The 15330-nt window shown below is 37.6% G+C and overlaps 2 protein-coding genes across 2 annotated transcripts; one reads left to right on the top strand and one right to left on the bottom strand.

The window, feature by feature from the left end:
• Positions 1 to 424: 424 nt before the first annotated feature.
• On the bottom strand, positions 425 to 8911 carry EMB2763 (ribonuclease II family protein). Its single transcript, XM_086243352.1, has 24 exons — positions 8617 to 8911; positions 8343 to 8480; positions 8084 to 8241; positions 7924 to 7979; positions 7666 to 7788; positions 7357 to 7487; positions 7005 to 7245; positions 6264 to 6420; positions 5673 to 5913; positions 5342 to 5498; positions 5122 to 5190; positions 4504 to 4629; positions 4339 to 4391; positions 3927 to 4033; positions 3474 to 3528; positions 3261 to 3360; positions 2722 to 2833; positions 2309 to 2429; positions 2099 to 2158; positions 1905 to 2010; positions 1727 to 1822; positions 1344 to 1425; positions 1183 to 1248; positions 425 to 906 (listed from the first exon to the last, which is right to left on the bottom strand). Exons 1-24 carry the CDS (start codon positions 8668 to 8670, stop codon positions 708 to 710), a joined length of 2808 nt encoding a protein of 935 aa, XP_086099478.1. The 5' UTR covers positions 8671 to 8911; the 3' UTR covers positions 425 to 707.
• A 1393-nt stretch (positions 8912 to 10304) lies between these two features.
• On the top strand, positions 10305 to 15328 carry LOC147284949 (serine/threonine-protein kinase/endoribonuclease IRE1a-like). The gene is made up of 7 exons (XM_086242880.1): positions 10305 to 10765; positions 10912 to 11149; positions 11795 to 13356; positions 13530 to 13703; positions 13882 to 14127; positions 14337 to 14640; positions 14975 to 15328. The coding sequence occupies exons 1-7, from the start codon at positions 10578 to 10580 to the stop codon at positions 15119 to 15121; spliced, it is 2859 nt and encodes a 952-aa protein (XP_086099006.1). The 5' UTR covers positions 10305 to 10577; the 3' UTR covers positions 15122 to 15328.
• The last annotated feature ends 2 nt before the right edge of the window (positions 15329 to 15330 follow it).

Here is a 15330-nt window from a genome sequence, read left to right as displayed (position 1 = left end):
GTTGCAGTCTTGCAGATGCATCTTTTTAAGTTACATATGACATATTTTAAGTTATAATGCATTTTTCAGCAAGCACTCATTAATTTTTAAACCAACTAGGGTTGGAGTTAAATTTCTCTCATTTTGGAATTTCTAATTAAAGCACCCAAAAACTTATTAATGAAATATTAGATTTTACAGATTTGTTGCACTAATCATCATCATGAATTGTCTTTGACTTTTTCTATAAATTCTTAAATATTGATTTTCTTGTTTGATTTAATTGTATACTTACTAATTGTATTAATTAGTGTTTAGGTTAAGCGGGTTTTAAACTTAGAAATTGAGATTTATAGAAGTCTGGTTATTAAAACAAAATAAATTACATGAATTGTTGCAGTTTTTTGCAAGTATAAATGTGGGAAAGAAAATTATGTCAAAGAAATTGAGATAAGAATAAGATACAAAATACTGAGTTCAAACAAACCCACATGGTATCTCTATAATGTTCATGAGAATAATAAAACAGAGGAATAGAATGGAATGGTATTCTTTACAAATGACACATATGCTCAACACATTAAACTATTCTATTTTTCAGACGAATAGAATGGTATTCTAAAACTTATATTGATTGTTTTTTTTTTTCAAAACTTTGCAGGGGCCATGGCCCTCTTAGTCCCTTCTATGTTCTGGCCCTGATGGTGGGCAGAGTGAGAGTTGGTCATCTACACTAGCGTAAGCTGGAGTTTTGGCCTATTGGGCTGAGGCTCCACAATCTCCAAATGAATGTGCACTGTTTGCAGAACGCTGTATGAAATGCTACCGTCCATTTTTCTTATCTTCTGCTGCTTCTCGTCTACATACCATTCTCCAGCTTCCTTCTCACCTCTTGGGATCAAGTACACAGGCCCTTCTATGCCAAACCTGCAAAAATAAAGAGTTTACAGATATAAACCACCTCCATAAGTTTATCTTAACACCCTACTCCACTCCAGAATATTAAAGTCAGTAGTCAATCAAACACCAGACACAAAATTGTGAACAAAAATAACTCACAGGGCAATCAATTTTTTTTCATCAAATACAAGAACAAAAGGATACCGAAATTATATTGAAAACAACACCCCCAAAATAATCAAACCCCCACCCCCACACACACAATGAAAAGAAAAGGATGCTGTATGAGGTTAGAAGACATACTTGGGAACAAATACAAAAAATCCATTGGATCGTATTCTTACTATTCTTGCCTCTGTGTCCATTGGCCTACATGAGTGAAAGGCATTATGAGAGAGAGAGAGAGAGAGCGAGAGAGAGAGAGAGAGAGAGAGAGAGAGAGAGAGAGAGAGAATGCTTCATACCGTTTTCTGAAATAAATAAGAGTATGGAGCTCAACTGAGGCCCGGCTTGCCATCTGGGCATTCCTATGTCGATAATTTAAATCTGTAGCAGAAACAAATGAAGCAGCATCCATTTCAATATCACAGTCAAACTATAAACAGAGTTGAGAAGACATTGCATAATCTATGGGAAATATTGAGAAAAATGAATTAATCTTGGCTCAGAAGACCAAATATTTTCAATATAAGAAAAGAAAACTTCCATTAGATTATAAGCTGAGTGGCTGCAAACAGATTATTCATCACTTATGACCATGGAACATCCAGCCATAGGAGTAAATAAAGATTTGACCATTTCTATAAAACTAAATAAAATAAGTTCAACAGGGAAAATTATTCCATACTGTCAGCAATACTAGTGAGCTGGGGTCCATCTTGGAATATGGTTGGAAGCTTGTGTATCCCCAAAGATGCAGAAAGCAACCTGTGTACTATGACATCTGCAGGAAAAAGAAAGTTATTAAGTCAGACAACAATAACTCTATGATCACCCAGAATCACATGACTAAAACCAATGCTAACCTGCATATCTCCTTATAGGAGAGGTAAAATGAGTATATAAAGGCGCTGAAAGACCATAATGAAGATATTCTGGAGGGCTGAGATCCCCACTACAGAAATAAACAGCCTAGAATGCAAACACAATGTAAATGAGTATATTTAGAAATGTGTCCTTTAAAATAATTTCACCTTCACTAACCATTCAAGTGAATTACCTGTGTCATGCATCTAGTAGCCAATATACGAATCAGCTTATTGAAGTAAGGATCATCACCCTGGAAAACAATTAATTTTTTATTAATATGAGAGAGAGAGAGAGAGAGAGAGAGAGAGAGAGAGAGCAGAATAGCGCAAAACTCTATGTACTCGAGAAAGAAACCCCACAAGTCTCATACTAGTAGCAAGCATATGAAATGAACACTTACCACAGCACAGTCAAGTGAATGAGCCAGTGCCTTGGATGATGAAGCATCCAAGTTGAGACCAACAGCAGCAGCCGTACGCATCAAAGGTTCAAGCATCTCTCTGGTAGGAGTAGGATGGCGCCTGCACACACACACACACCAATTCAGTGACCAAAAAGAGAGACGTGGCAAAGTTCAAAACCAGATATGTGCCTATCATGCCACAACCACAAATATTAGTGAAAAATATATATCAAGCACTTGGATAGGAAATCTACACTTCACCAGAAACTGTTACACTCCAACTCAACCAACCTAAATAGACCCCCATGCTACTCTATAGCCTTAATTTTAAGCAAAAGGCAACAGAAGGTCATTCCAGGTAAAATAACATAAGACCATGAAAATTATTAAAGAAACATCCATCAACTTACCTCAACAGTGAACACAGAGGAAAATCTTTAAGGATCTTCTCAGCAACTGAAATATTAGCAGCAAGCATAAACTCTTCAACCATTTGGTTTGCTTCACGAATCTGGTACATACCTGCAGAAACAATTCATGCAGTAGAAACATTAAAAAATGCAAAACATAAAAAGAATATAATAGACACATCAGAGACTTCAGCGCATCATATTTTAATAAATTCTGCCCACGTATGCTGACCTTCATGAACCAAAATTACCAAACATTAAAAGAATATGATATATGCATAATGTGAATGTGAATGTTGATGTCAGGGTAATGCAGTCTGCTGTAAATCGTTATTATGCAGGCATGATCCTAAAGCAACACTGAACAATTAATTCCATGAAATAAGGAAATTACTCATTGGTGAATTAAACAACAGCACAGCTGATCCTTTCTCAGTGTAAAATTTCAGGATTTCGATCCATCAATCAAATTTTGAAATGTTTTGCCCACCCTAAATTTTTTGAAATGTTGAATTAGAAAACTTGTCATTCAAACATACCAATATCAAGAGGATCATGTGTCTCAGTGTCAATTTGAAATTTGACTTCAGCAGACGCAAGAGTTAAGGCTCCTCTCTCAATGCGTCTTGACCTCATTATCTGTAACATTATATACAAAAGCATACTAATCAGAGAAGTCAAGAAAGTAAGATGCACATTACAGTTGTTTAACTCATAAATTCATAACCAAAGTAGGGCCTAAGTGTGCATACCTTTGCTAATGTGTTCATGTTTCTTAAATCTGTTGTTAATGAATCCATCAACCGACTGCAATAATATAAAAGACATAACTCATAAGAAAGCTTTATTCTTAAAAAAACAAAGCTATGAGAAACTTTTATAGGGGGGCATAGCTGCATAGGAAAGGGATCAACATGCGGGCACACGTTGCAAAAAACCCACACCACTGAACAGATTGAATCATTGGTGCAGGTTTAGAATTAATAATTGGTGGTGCCTAAATTTTTCTCTCCTTTGTTCTCTGAGTGCTATTGCAACACAAGATGCCAGATTCTTAAACATTTTCCACCCAAAGGAGTAAGAACCAGTTTGGTTGCCAGGTGATGGGTACCACCGTACCACAAGGCCCACTGTTTTTCCAGGTGATGGTAAGGTCAAAATGAGTTTATCTACCACAAGGTAACTAAATTGGAATAGAAATGCACCTATCGTCCATCCTTGCTTGAGCTTCAACGTAGGACAATGCTGCACAAGATTTAATGACACTTTTTGTGTATCTTGTAGAAATAATCTCAGCTTCAGGTGTCATTTCCTGAAATTCAGGCCAAGAATTATATAACAAACCAAAACTAAGAGACTCCAACAAAGGTTAGTCATATATATAAGGCGAATTAAAAATGGTATTTCTATAGCAGATTCATATGCATGTGGGTGTGTAAAGGTGTGTGATGACTGATGAACACTGCATAGGTTTGTTTTCTATAAATAAAAATTGCAAAATCCAGAGTACTGAATGATTAACAAACTTGACTTTAAAATAAATCACAGTTTAAAATAGCAAAATAAATTAAGACTACAAGTGTCTTATACTGACTAATTTAGTGAGGGAGCATATACCCAAATAACAGAAAAAGCTAGCCTTTCCACATCAGCTCGGAGTGAGCATATATCTGCATAAAAAGAAATATATCTTTAAGTTAAAAAATTCAACCAAAATATCAACCATTATGTTAGGATAATGAACTCGTTACAAAAGAGGTTTTTTTATATTAAAAAAAATACCTTCTGTCAGAGGTTTTGGAAGCATGTCTATGCGCCGTTCAACAAGATAGACCGATGTGCCCCTTTGTGAAGCCTCATCATCAAGAGGGGTGCCCGAGTGTACAAAATTTGTTACATCAGCAATATCTAATTGAATGTCATTAAAGATTAAGCTTGCAGATTACTCATTTTACACTTATAGCAAAAGTTTGCATGGAACCTCATAGAGGTTAAAATAACGCATGTATAACAAAAGTTTTCAGTTACAATTACTGGAAAGCTCATAATCTAAGGAATCCTAGAGAATAACAAAAGTCAACCACAATAGAACAATGAAATATCCTCATAAAAAAGGGCAAAGAATTAAAAATGAGAAAAATTGTAACATCCAAACAAAACTGCAAGGAAGGAGAGAAAGCAGTGGACAAGACTAAGCTAAACTCTGCTAAAGCATTAGTAAAAAATTTTAAACAATAAGTTCTGAACTTGCAGAAAACATCTCCTCTTTCAGGTTTGAGTTATCAATGACACACAGACAAACACATACACTATATCGCCTAAATTGCACAAATCAACCTTACACTTCAGTTATACATGCATTTTCAATTATATAAACAAATGTCAGAAGGTTGAGGATACGGACTCCAACTTCGTAATTTCCATTTGGGAGAGCTGTACAGTGCAGTGCATCATCAATATCCTTGCATCCTGCAGAAACCAGAAGCAGAGTATCTTATCTTAATATTTAACAAAACTACAAATATTTGCACAATAACAGAAAACAGCAAAAAACAATAAAAAAAAAGTAGGAAAAGGAGGAAGAACAAGAATTGAAAGAACAAATTTATAGGCCATATACCAGGAGGGTCCACACTAAAGACACGCAATTGTCGCAAATCCTGCCGAAAAGGATTTGCCAAATCTTCAGAAGAGACAGACCATGGTAATGGTGGCAAGCATGCTAGAACTTGAGAAGCAAATGGTCTCGTATTTATATCATTCTCGATCAAGACCACCTGCAGCATCCAAAAAGCTAAATCACTGTCACTGCCATCCAAACTTGAATTGATCATGTGGTACATGTGAATTTATCGTTTTTTTTTTAAAGGTGTTAAAGCACTACACAGAGAAAATAAAAGAAGGTTTTTCAAACAAACAAATGCAAACAAACTGAACCCCTTCCAACCTACCTCAGTTTCAGTATCTCTATCACCTATTTCTCCTATTGTTCGTACATAATGGCCAGAAGGATATCGAGACAAACAGTCCCAAGAATCAACCGCCACAATAATTCTCTTGTCCAGAAGATTCACAAGCTGTCGAGTATGAATTCGAATCTTAGGAATCCTACGGTCTTTGGAGGCAAATAAGGCATGGGCAACACCACCACTACCAGCAGGCATAGCCATCGGCTCCAAAGATCCACAATAGCTGCATGGATATTAATTTATATCAAATAACTGAACCGATACCAGAAAAGATCATCATAACAACCAACTCTAGTCTCAAAACATACCACATCTTATGAAAAAATTATTTGATTTATATCACTGAGGAATTAAGAAGAGTACAATACAAATCAAAACCAAAACATTGATTTATATCACTGACGAATTAAGAAGATGGGATGGCACCATGGCAAAACAATCACAAATCTAAAACACACACAGACACACTGAAAGGTAACACATTGACTGCCACCTACTTATAAGAAGAAACATCTTTCAGCGAAACAATAAATAGAACAAAAAGGCTTTGGGTAACCAGTGAAGTTAACTTACGAATGCCAATTCCGTTTTATAATACCAACAATACGGCCAGATGGACGACTTGATACTGGATCTGTTTCTGCAGAAGAACCTTGTGACTGAGCTGTAGTTCTAGGAGCATCGTCAGCACTGCCTGGAACCAGATGAACATCTTCTTCTTCCTCATCCTCTGTAAGGGATTACAAAATATACTAAGCAAAAGAATTCAATAAGAAAAGCATGCATGGAGAGAGAGAGAGAGAGAGAGAGAATTTGGGGGGGGGGGGGGGGAGAAGGAGACTTGACACAAGAGATCACTCTTTTGCTCTTTTGAAAATGCAAACTGGATGAAATATAGGATCAAGTAGGCTCAAGGAGCTCAGGTAAGCACATATTCACAGGTGGCCTTGAGATAAGAGACCTCTATCAGCAGTTAATTTCTTGGGAGTTCTCTTATTTTTATTTTTCCATTATGAGATCTTCTCATGTGTCTATTTATCATAATGTGTTTTTAAATTTTCACCAGAAAAAGGCAACTAGAAATCATAAAATTTTAAGCTAAAACCCAGAAGTAACCTTCAAAAGGAATTAACTCAGACTTATGATTTTCAAACCAAGCCCAACCTTCATAAATCACCTTTAAATGCAAATGTACCATTATATTTACTAACATACCTTCATCTGCTCATTTATTATTTATGATTTTCAAAACAAGCCCAACCTTCATAAAATCACATTTAAATGCATACGTGCCATTATTATATATGAACGTACCCTCATCTCCTATAGCTAGAGATTTCTCCTCGTGCCATTGATCCCGAGACAGAAGCTCAACTGCCACTATATCACCATCAAAAGCCCTATTCATGTTGGTACGCCCATAAATTATAATTTCATCACCGATACTCTCGCTTCCAACATATGCTTCAAATGGGTTGTAACGGTTCACTCTAAGTTTTCCTTGATGGTATATACCGCGATGCAAACCAGAAGTAATCTCAGACATAGGCTTATGCTGGAAAACAAAAGAGAGCAAGAAACTGGTTAGAACTTAATACCACATATTAGTTTCATGGAACTTATTACAACAGTCAAAACATGCAACATGCAGACTCAGAAGGAATACCTCTGTGTAAATGATTTTCCTCTTTGATGGTCTCAAATCTTCAACTTCCTCCATGCTTACATCTTCTGATGCAGGCTGCACGAGCAGGTCAAGCAAATCTGGTCGACTCAAAGATCTCACATAAGACTCCACTGAGGACAAGGCAACAATTCGCAAGTGAGTAATTCCATCAAATTTCCATCAAGATGATGAAAAATTGAAAATAGAAACATTTAAATCATGTGGATATCAACCTAAAAATGGCAGGTCTGAAGTACAAGAATTGCTGTCACAGACAACGTGGATAGCAAACATATTTTATATTCACACCTGTCTCTGCAGAAATTCCCTCTTCAATAGCCTTCCTCTTATTCTCTTTGTCATTAGTTATAAGTAAAACCCGAGCAGACCCAGCAAGATGATTTTGATACCATTGAGCAGCCACCCGAATTGCTGAATAACAATTTCTTTGATGTTAACAGAGTTGGATATATACATATGCATGTTACACAGTAAATCAATGGCATAACCAGCAAGTGAATATTAGAACTGACTGGCACTTTCAGGTAGTATAGAACAGGAGCAAACCTCTATCATTTCGATCATTTTTACTTTCACCACTCATTTCTGTAACATACGTATCCCTGAACAGAGAGCAGCAATCAACAAATATATAAAAAATAAGTGCTTAAAATCCCAACAAATGTGTATATCACATGGACAAATGTAATTTTGGGGTAGAACCTACTTGTGGTGTTCATTAGAGAAAACAAAGAATTTCCTTAAAGGATTGCTGCAGAGAGCTCTGACTCTATTGTAAACTGACAAGTTCCGGTTCTTAACCTCTTCGAGCACAATGGAAAGCAAAACCACGTCGTCAATTGCCTGGTTCTCAAGCAAATCAATCTGTAAACCACAAATAGAGAGAGGGAGAGAGCTCTAAATCACTTCTTCATTCGCAGAGTAAGAGAACAAATTCAATAAAACTAGATAGAGAAACAACCAACCTGATTGAGAACCACATTGGTATCGAAAATGAGAATGGTAGAAGCAGAAGCGCTCAAGCGAGCCTGCGACGTGTCGCACACTTTGCATATCGGAGCTCCGCAGTATATGTCGTGTCTGAGATAGTGCTCTCTCACAACCTGAGCGAAGCAAAACCCGACAAAAAAAAAAAACCATAAACCCCAATCACACAAAATCCTAATCGGAAACAGCAACAGCAGAAAATAAAAGGGTTTTGGGTTAGGGTTTTGAGAGGAAAACAGAAGCAGATTAGACCTTTGTTATTTTGCCTCCTCTTGTTCTCTTGACGAATGACTTGTTCTGCAACATGTTTCGGACCCCTCCTTCGGCCTCGGCCTCCCCTAAACGCTCTCTCTCTCCCTGTATATGACTTTACGGCGTCGTTTTTCCTTCTTCTGCTGCGACTTCGGTGCTTTGGTACTGCGAGGGCAGCGAGACCATCAACTTTCTCAGTTTAGGGTACACACTGTGAGCTCAACTGTGAAAATTTGGCTCCGTAGCGCGCGAGTGACACGTGATCGACACGCGACGGCTCTGATTTATTTACAGCCTCCGTTGGTCTTTCGTTTCTCCACAAAAAAAAAAGGTTTACAGTTTACTCTTTCGGTCTTTCCCAAGAAGGGTGATAAAAAAAATTGATGTAATATTTTTATAAATTTGTATGTATTTAGTGAATGCATTATTTGTAGGTTGGTTTTTGAGTCTATACAGTGATAAACTGGAGAGACGAGGAAAAATATGATACAGCTCATTTTTAAGTAAAGGGTTTGAACGCTAACGAGTTTAAAAGTTCAAATGCTCACTTATAACTCACTTGAAACTATATGAAAGTTATAATATGTTATTTGTTAATTACAACCGATTATTACATACAAAAGATAGTCACTTGCATGGTTTTTTAAATGTTATTTGTGAAATGTTAATACACACCTACAAAAATATCATAAACACAAACTTAAAAAAGTTAAAAAGTCGGTTATAACAAAATATGTATATGTTCAAGGAACAATGGGTATTCATGTAAAAACTATAAGCATAACCTCATAATGTGTATCACTTTGTATCAAATTGACCAGTGCATCTAAAAGATGTCATGCACCCTTTGGTAGGGTTGAGTTTTTTAACTAAAAAAACGACAACTGCACCGATCGATTCGATGTTTATTTGTGAAATATTGGTTTTGATTATATAACCGAATTGAACCACCAATATCGACGTCGAAAAAGGTTTTGAAATACCCAAATCGTCGATTTTGGTAAATCGAACCGATCACACTCACGTAGCCTTCTGCTCTCAGTTGATGACTCTATGCCCTCTGCTCTCAGCCTCTCTCACTCATGCTGCCATGTGCCTTTCTCTCCTTCTTTCTCTCTATCTCCCTATTTCTCTCCTTCTTTCTCTTTCTCTTTCTCTCTCTCTCTCTTTCCAAAATTCATCAGTGTCGTCGCCTCTCTCCCACTCACACTACTCTCAGCCTCTCGTCACCCTCTGCCTCCCTCTCTTCAAGTCAGCGGTTCCTTTTCCGAAATCGACTTCCATCGATCGAAACCAACCGAAATTGAAATAATCGATAACCGATAACTAGCGGTTCGACGACGGTTCTGTTTTGTGCCATTTCACCGACATCAGTTCGGTGATCAGTTTTGACCGATCAATTCGGTTATCAAACCGATTCTACATTTCCACCCCTGTCCTTTGTACAATGGTAAAAATATACAATTCAGTAATTCACGTCCAAACCCTTTTATGGATCTCATGGGTGTCCAATTCACTCACAACTTCCCAAGTCTCAATTGAACCCAAATTTATACTTTTAGTTTTGGTAATTTTAGAAGATAAACGAGCAACAAGTCCAAAGTTGACCAAAAGCTGTTGACTAAAGAATATTTGATACCTGACAAATTGACAATAGTAGAGATTCGTTATGAATGATGAGAGAATTTTGGTTTTGGAAGCAAAAATTAGTAGAAAAACGGTGGCGAGGGAAAACAAACCCGACAAGTGAGGCGACAGCAGCCTTCCGGAGTCGGAGATCCCAAGTGTGCATGGTCGGAACAAGCTTCGAATCTTCGACGCTGTCCTCCGTCGCGGTTCTTCCCAAACCATCTCCTTAACCCCCACGCCTCAAAATCAAATTTCTTTGCCTTTGACCGTTTCGCTCAAACCCCTCAACCCCATTCTCGATCACATCGCAATTTGGGGATTCAATCTCACCGATGAAGCACCATTTTCTTTGGAAACTCTTCTTTGTCCTAGTTCTAATTTCCGGGTTCGCCAGCTTAAACGGCGACGTATTATTGAACTCGGAGGAGAGCTCGGGGCTGCAGCTTCTGGGTTCGCCGGAGAATAATCGTCTCACTGCCTTGTCTCGGTCCCCCAGCCGATCCCTTCTCTCTATTTCACCGTCAGTTCCATTTTTTTTTTTAATAATAATCGAATATCAATATCTCAAAGTTCTCAAATTTATTTATTTATTTGCTTTTTTTGTTTTTTGAAGTTGTTGAATTTATTTTGAATTTTACTGTTTTGGGTCGATTTGAATTGGAACAGTAAGCATGGCACGGCCTTAGTTGCTGAACTGGATGGGACGGTACGCTTGGTGGACAGTAATTCGATGAGAGTAATTTGGTCATTTGCTTCAGGGCCACCAATTTACACTTCGTATCAGGCTCCTCTCAGCCAAGACAGTGATAAAGAAAACCTTTCTGCTTTGCAAAGTACTGGGTTCTTCATAGATATTGGTGATGACTGGGAGTTGTATATGCACAGCGAGCACTTTGGCAAAATGGTATGTCATACAAATACAATGCCACTGTGTTTTTTATCCCATTTTTATTAATATTTAAATTAATGTATGCTAGATAGCATGCCGGTGTGGTTCTGAAATATATTGGTATTGGTGCAGAGATTGTATAATTTTGGGAACTGTCCCAGGATGTCTCATCTTAGATTTGTTTTAGTCATGGGATGGCAAAGTTGGTGGTTTTGGTAATGCAATTTAAAATAAATAGCGTGCCTGGATAGGCTTGGATATATCTTCCCATATCTAAAATGGACCATTGCATCTTCATTTTCTATAGTTTGTGCGTGAGTGTTTTTGAGAGACAAAATTACCACTGTTTCTAAACTTCTCATTTTATTTTGTCGCACACATTTGCTAAATGTAGTGCAGAAACGTTTATGTTGGCACCTAAGAGAATTCTGGGTTCATAGTTGTAACGAATCATTTAAAGTAGTTGCGGGACTATGATAAGATACTTAGCATTATCACTATCATGTCCCTAAGAAGCATTTTTCTTCTGAGCAATTGATGATGTTGGATATTGCCTGGAAGTTTTTCTTCGTATGCTACTGCAATTATTCCTTTTTTTAAGAAGGGGTGGGTGTGTCATTGCTTTTTAGACATTAATTGTTGACTTACATGTACTTGCAGAAACTTTCAATGACTATTGATGACTTCATCAATAGTACGCCTTACATATCAGAGGAAGGAGCAATTACACTTGGATCTAAGAAGACCACTGTCTTTGAGGTTGAGCCTGTGACTGGAAAGCTGATTCGAACATACACTCTATCCGATTCTTCATCCATGTTTCAGAGTAGTGAAGAACAGAGTGTTTCGTACAATAATAATATTAGAGACAATAAGGAGTTGGTCAAGTCCAGTTCAATGAGCCCAAATGCTGCTGCGCCACAAGGCCCACGACTACAACTCATGAGGACAGATTATTTGTTGAAGTCATTTGTTCCAAATTCAGACAAAGTCTCATGGAATATGACAGTTTCTGAAATTGGGGCTGCTTTACTTTGTCAAGGTATCGAGAACCCATTTGGTGGGGTCCCTTTGAATGTAAAAGACATGCTTGGTTCTGAAACTGGCAGTGATATTGCTTTACCGTTATCATGTCAATCAAAAGCATTTATCTTCCGCCGTCGAAGTCATCCATTGTTAGAATCATCTAGACCTGGAAGACTATTAGGGGATCAACACACAGACACAATGCTCCCAAAGCCAGCTTCAGGTTTGATTCTTCCTTCACAGCTGGAGGTCAACAAACGTTTAGATTCTGATCATGACAATATGATGCTGCCATTGCCTACTCCAGATCTTATGCCTCCTCCGCAACCCAAAACAAATTCTGATCAAAGCAGTGATAGTGGCACCATGCGCCCTCTGTCTCTGGAGAAGATTAATGAATCAGGGCTTGTAGACATGCATGATATGAGAAATTCTGCTAGTGACATGTTAGGCATGTTTTTTGATTGGTCAACAGCATTGACTCTCACTTTCTCCTTTGTCATCCTCATGGGCTTTGTTGTATACCGCCATGCTTTTGTGGTTAAAGGGCAAGTATTGTTGGATGATCAGCACAGTAATTCTGATTCAAAAACTGCACCTTCCAAAAGGAAGAAGAATAGGAAATCAGGAAAGAATAGTGGCATTATTGAGAAAAATGAGAAACATGTATCATCTCAAGATGAGGAAGCTTTAGCACACATTGAGGGTGATAACAAAACATGGTTGAACCTTAATAAACTTTTTGATGGTGGTACTGATGGTCGCAGGATTGGTAAACTACTTCTATCTAATACAGAAATTGCTAAGGGAAGCAATGGTACCATTGTCCTGGAGGGAGTTTATGAAGGTCGACCTGTTGCTGTGAAACGACTTGTACTAGCTCATCATGATGCGGCTTTTAAAGAAATTCAGAATCTTATTGCATCTGACCGACATCCAAACATAGTGCGATGGTATGGAGTGGAGTATGATAAAGATTTTGTCTATCTCTCTCTGGAGCGTTGTATTTGCAATTTGGATGATTTGATACAAATTCACTCTGATTCCTCTCAAAATCCAGTAGCTGGCGAGGAACATGCAACAGGAGCTATGATTGAGTATGAAGTCCGCTTGGAGTCAGTCAAGACTGTTATGCCAAATGTTAATTTGTGGAAAGCAAATGGCCTTCCATCACCTCTATTATTGAAATTGATGAGGTTGGTTAAATTTTCATTGATGGATATGATTTTAACCAAAGAAATTTAACAATCTCTTGGTGTATGAGTCATATATCAACAAATGACAATGGTCGTTATTGTTATCTCAGATGCCTTGTTATAAGATTTGATTTAGCATCTTTCTTGACCTTCTATTTGTTTCTGTAACGCAGGGATGTGGTTTCTGGGCTTGTGCATTTGCATGAATTGGGGATAATTCATCGGGACTTGAAGCCTCAAAATGTTTTGTTAATTAAGGAAAGATCTTTATGTGCAAAGCTTTCTGATATGGGCATTAGCAAGCGCCTTATTGGGGATATGTCTTCTTTGGGTCATCATGCTACTGGAAAGTACTATTTCCCTGTCTCTTTACGAACTTTAAAGTTTAAATGCCCTACTTTTAAAATCCTACAGGCAGAGTTAATGGCATCCATCATGCGATCTCATCTATTTCAAGTTCATTTTCAAAACAAAAATTAGAAATCTTAACTGCTCACTGATTATATTTGATGACTTGATTGCAGGTTGTGGCAGTTCGGGTTGGCAAGCACCTGAACAACTTCTTCATGGGCGGCAAACACGCGCAGTTGATTTGTTTAGTTTAGGTTGTGTCCTATTTTTTTGCATCACTGGTGGTAGACATCCATTTGGTGATCGCCTTGAACGTGATATAAATATTGTGAAGAACCAAATGGATCTCTTCTTGGTGGAGTATCTTCCCGAAGCTTTGGATCTTATATCTCGTTTGTTAAACCCTGACCATGAATTGAGGTAAGAGTGTTAGGCTCTTCTTAATGAATTGTTAGCAATATTTTTGTACCATGCAATGGATTTGTTGTACTGTTATTACTGCTCATATTTGAGACTAGGACTTGTTCCAATTAACAGACAAATGTGTCATTTTCTTAGTTTTGATGCAAACTTTGATTATATGACATCTTTTAAATTTTGTTTATGGAAACATTCTTAATTGTTGTCAGGCCAAAGGCATTGGAGGTGTTGCACCATCCTCTTTTCTGGAGCTCTGAGATGAGGCTATCATTTTTCCGTGACACTAGTGACAGGGTAGAACTGGAAGATAGAGAGTCTAAGTCTAATCTTTTGAAAGTGCTAGAAAGTATTGCACCCATGGCTTTGGGTGGGAAATGGGATGAAAAGATGGAACCTGCATTTATCACTAACATTGGCCAGTACAGGCGTTATAAGTATGACAGTGTTCGAGACCTATTGCGAGTCATGCGAAATAAATTGAATCACTACAGAGAGCTTCCAAACAAAATTCAGGTTTTTTTTTTTCTTTCCCTCTCTGACTAACAAAATATATGAAACTGTAGTTATGTTGGGGTAGGAGCAATGTTACTGATAATGTATTCTTGATTCCAATCTAGTTCATCTGTTTTATGGATCAGAAACGATCAAATCTCACCTTAATCGCCGACCTGAACTGTTTCCAAAATTTTGAACCCAGAATTTAATTTTGTTACTCAAAATTTAATTGTGTTATTTTGTATGGGTGATGATGATGTAGAAGCACAGCTCTTATGTTATTTCTTGCTTAAGTTTTCTATGTGCATGTACAGATGATATTAACTCTCTTCTTTGTTGGTGGCTTTGCCAGGAACTTGTAGGACCAGTTCCTGAAGGATTTGATGGATACTTTGCAAGTCGGTTCCCCAGACTTCTGATTGAAGTATACAGAGTTGTTTGTACACATTGTAGAGAAGAGGAATGGTTTGTGAAGTATTTGAAAGGCAATGCCGATTAGTCCTTGTGCCTCTATTTGCTTAAGATTTATGGTGAAAATTCACTTCTGTGGTGGCTGATGCTCTGGCCACAAGTTGTTTATATGTGCAGATGTAGTTGTAATAATAATGTATATAATCCCCATTGAATAAGCTTATAAGTGTTTCAACAAATTACTCTGTCTGGTTCCCAATGGCTCCTTTAATCCTTTGGCTACCAATTTGGTTCACT

This window comes from Dryas octopetala, chromosome 5 (genome assembly GCF_963921425.1).
Source record: "Dryas octopetala chromosome 5, drDryOcto1.1, whole genome shotgun sequence".
NCBI lineage: Eukaryota > Viridiplantae > Streptophyta > Magnoliopsida > Rosales > Rosaceae > Dryas > Dryas octopetala.
Note: the sequence above shows the minus strand (reverse complement) of the source record. Positions and strands in the feature narration are given on the sequence as shown.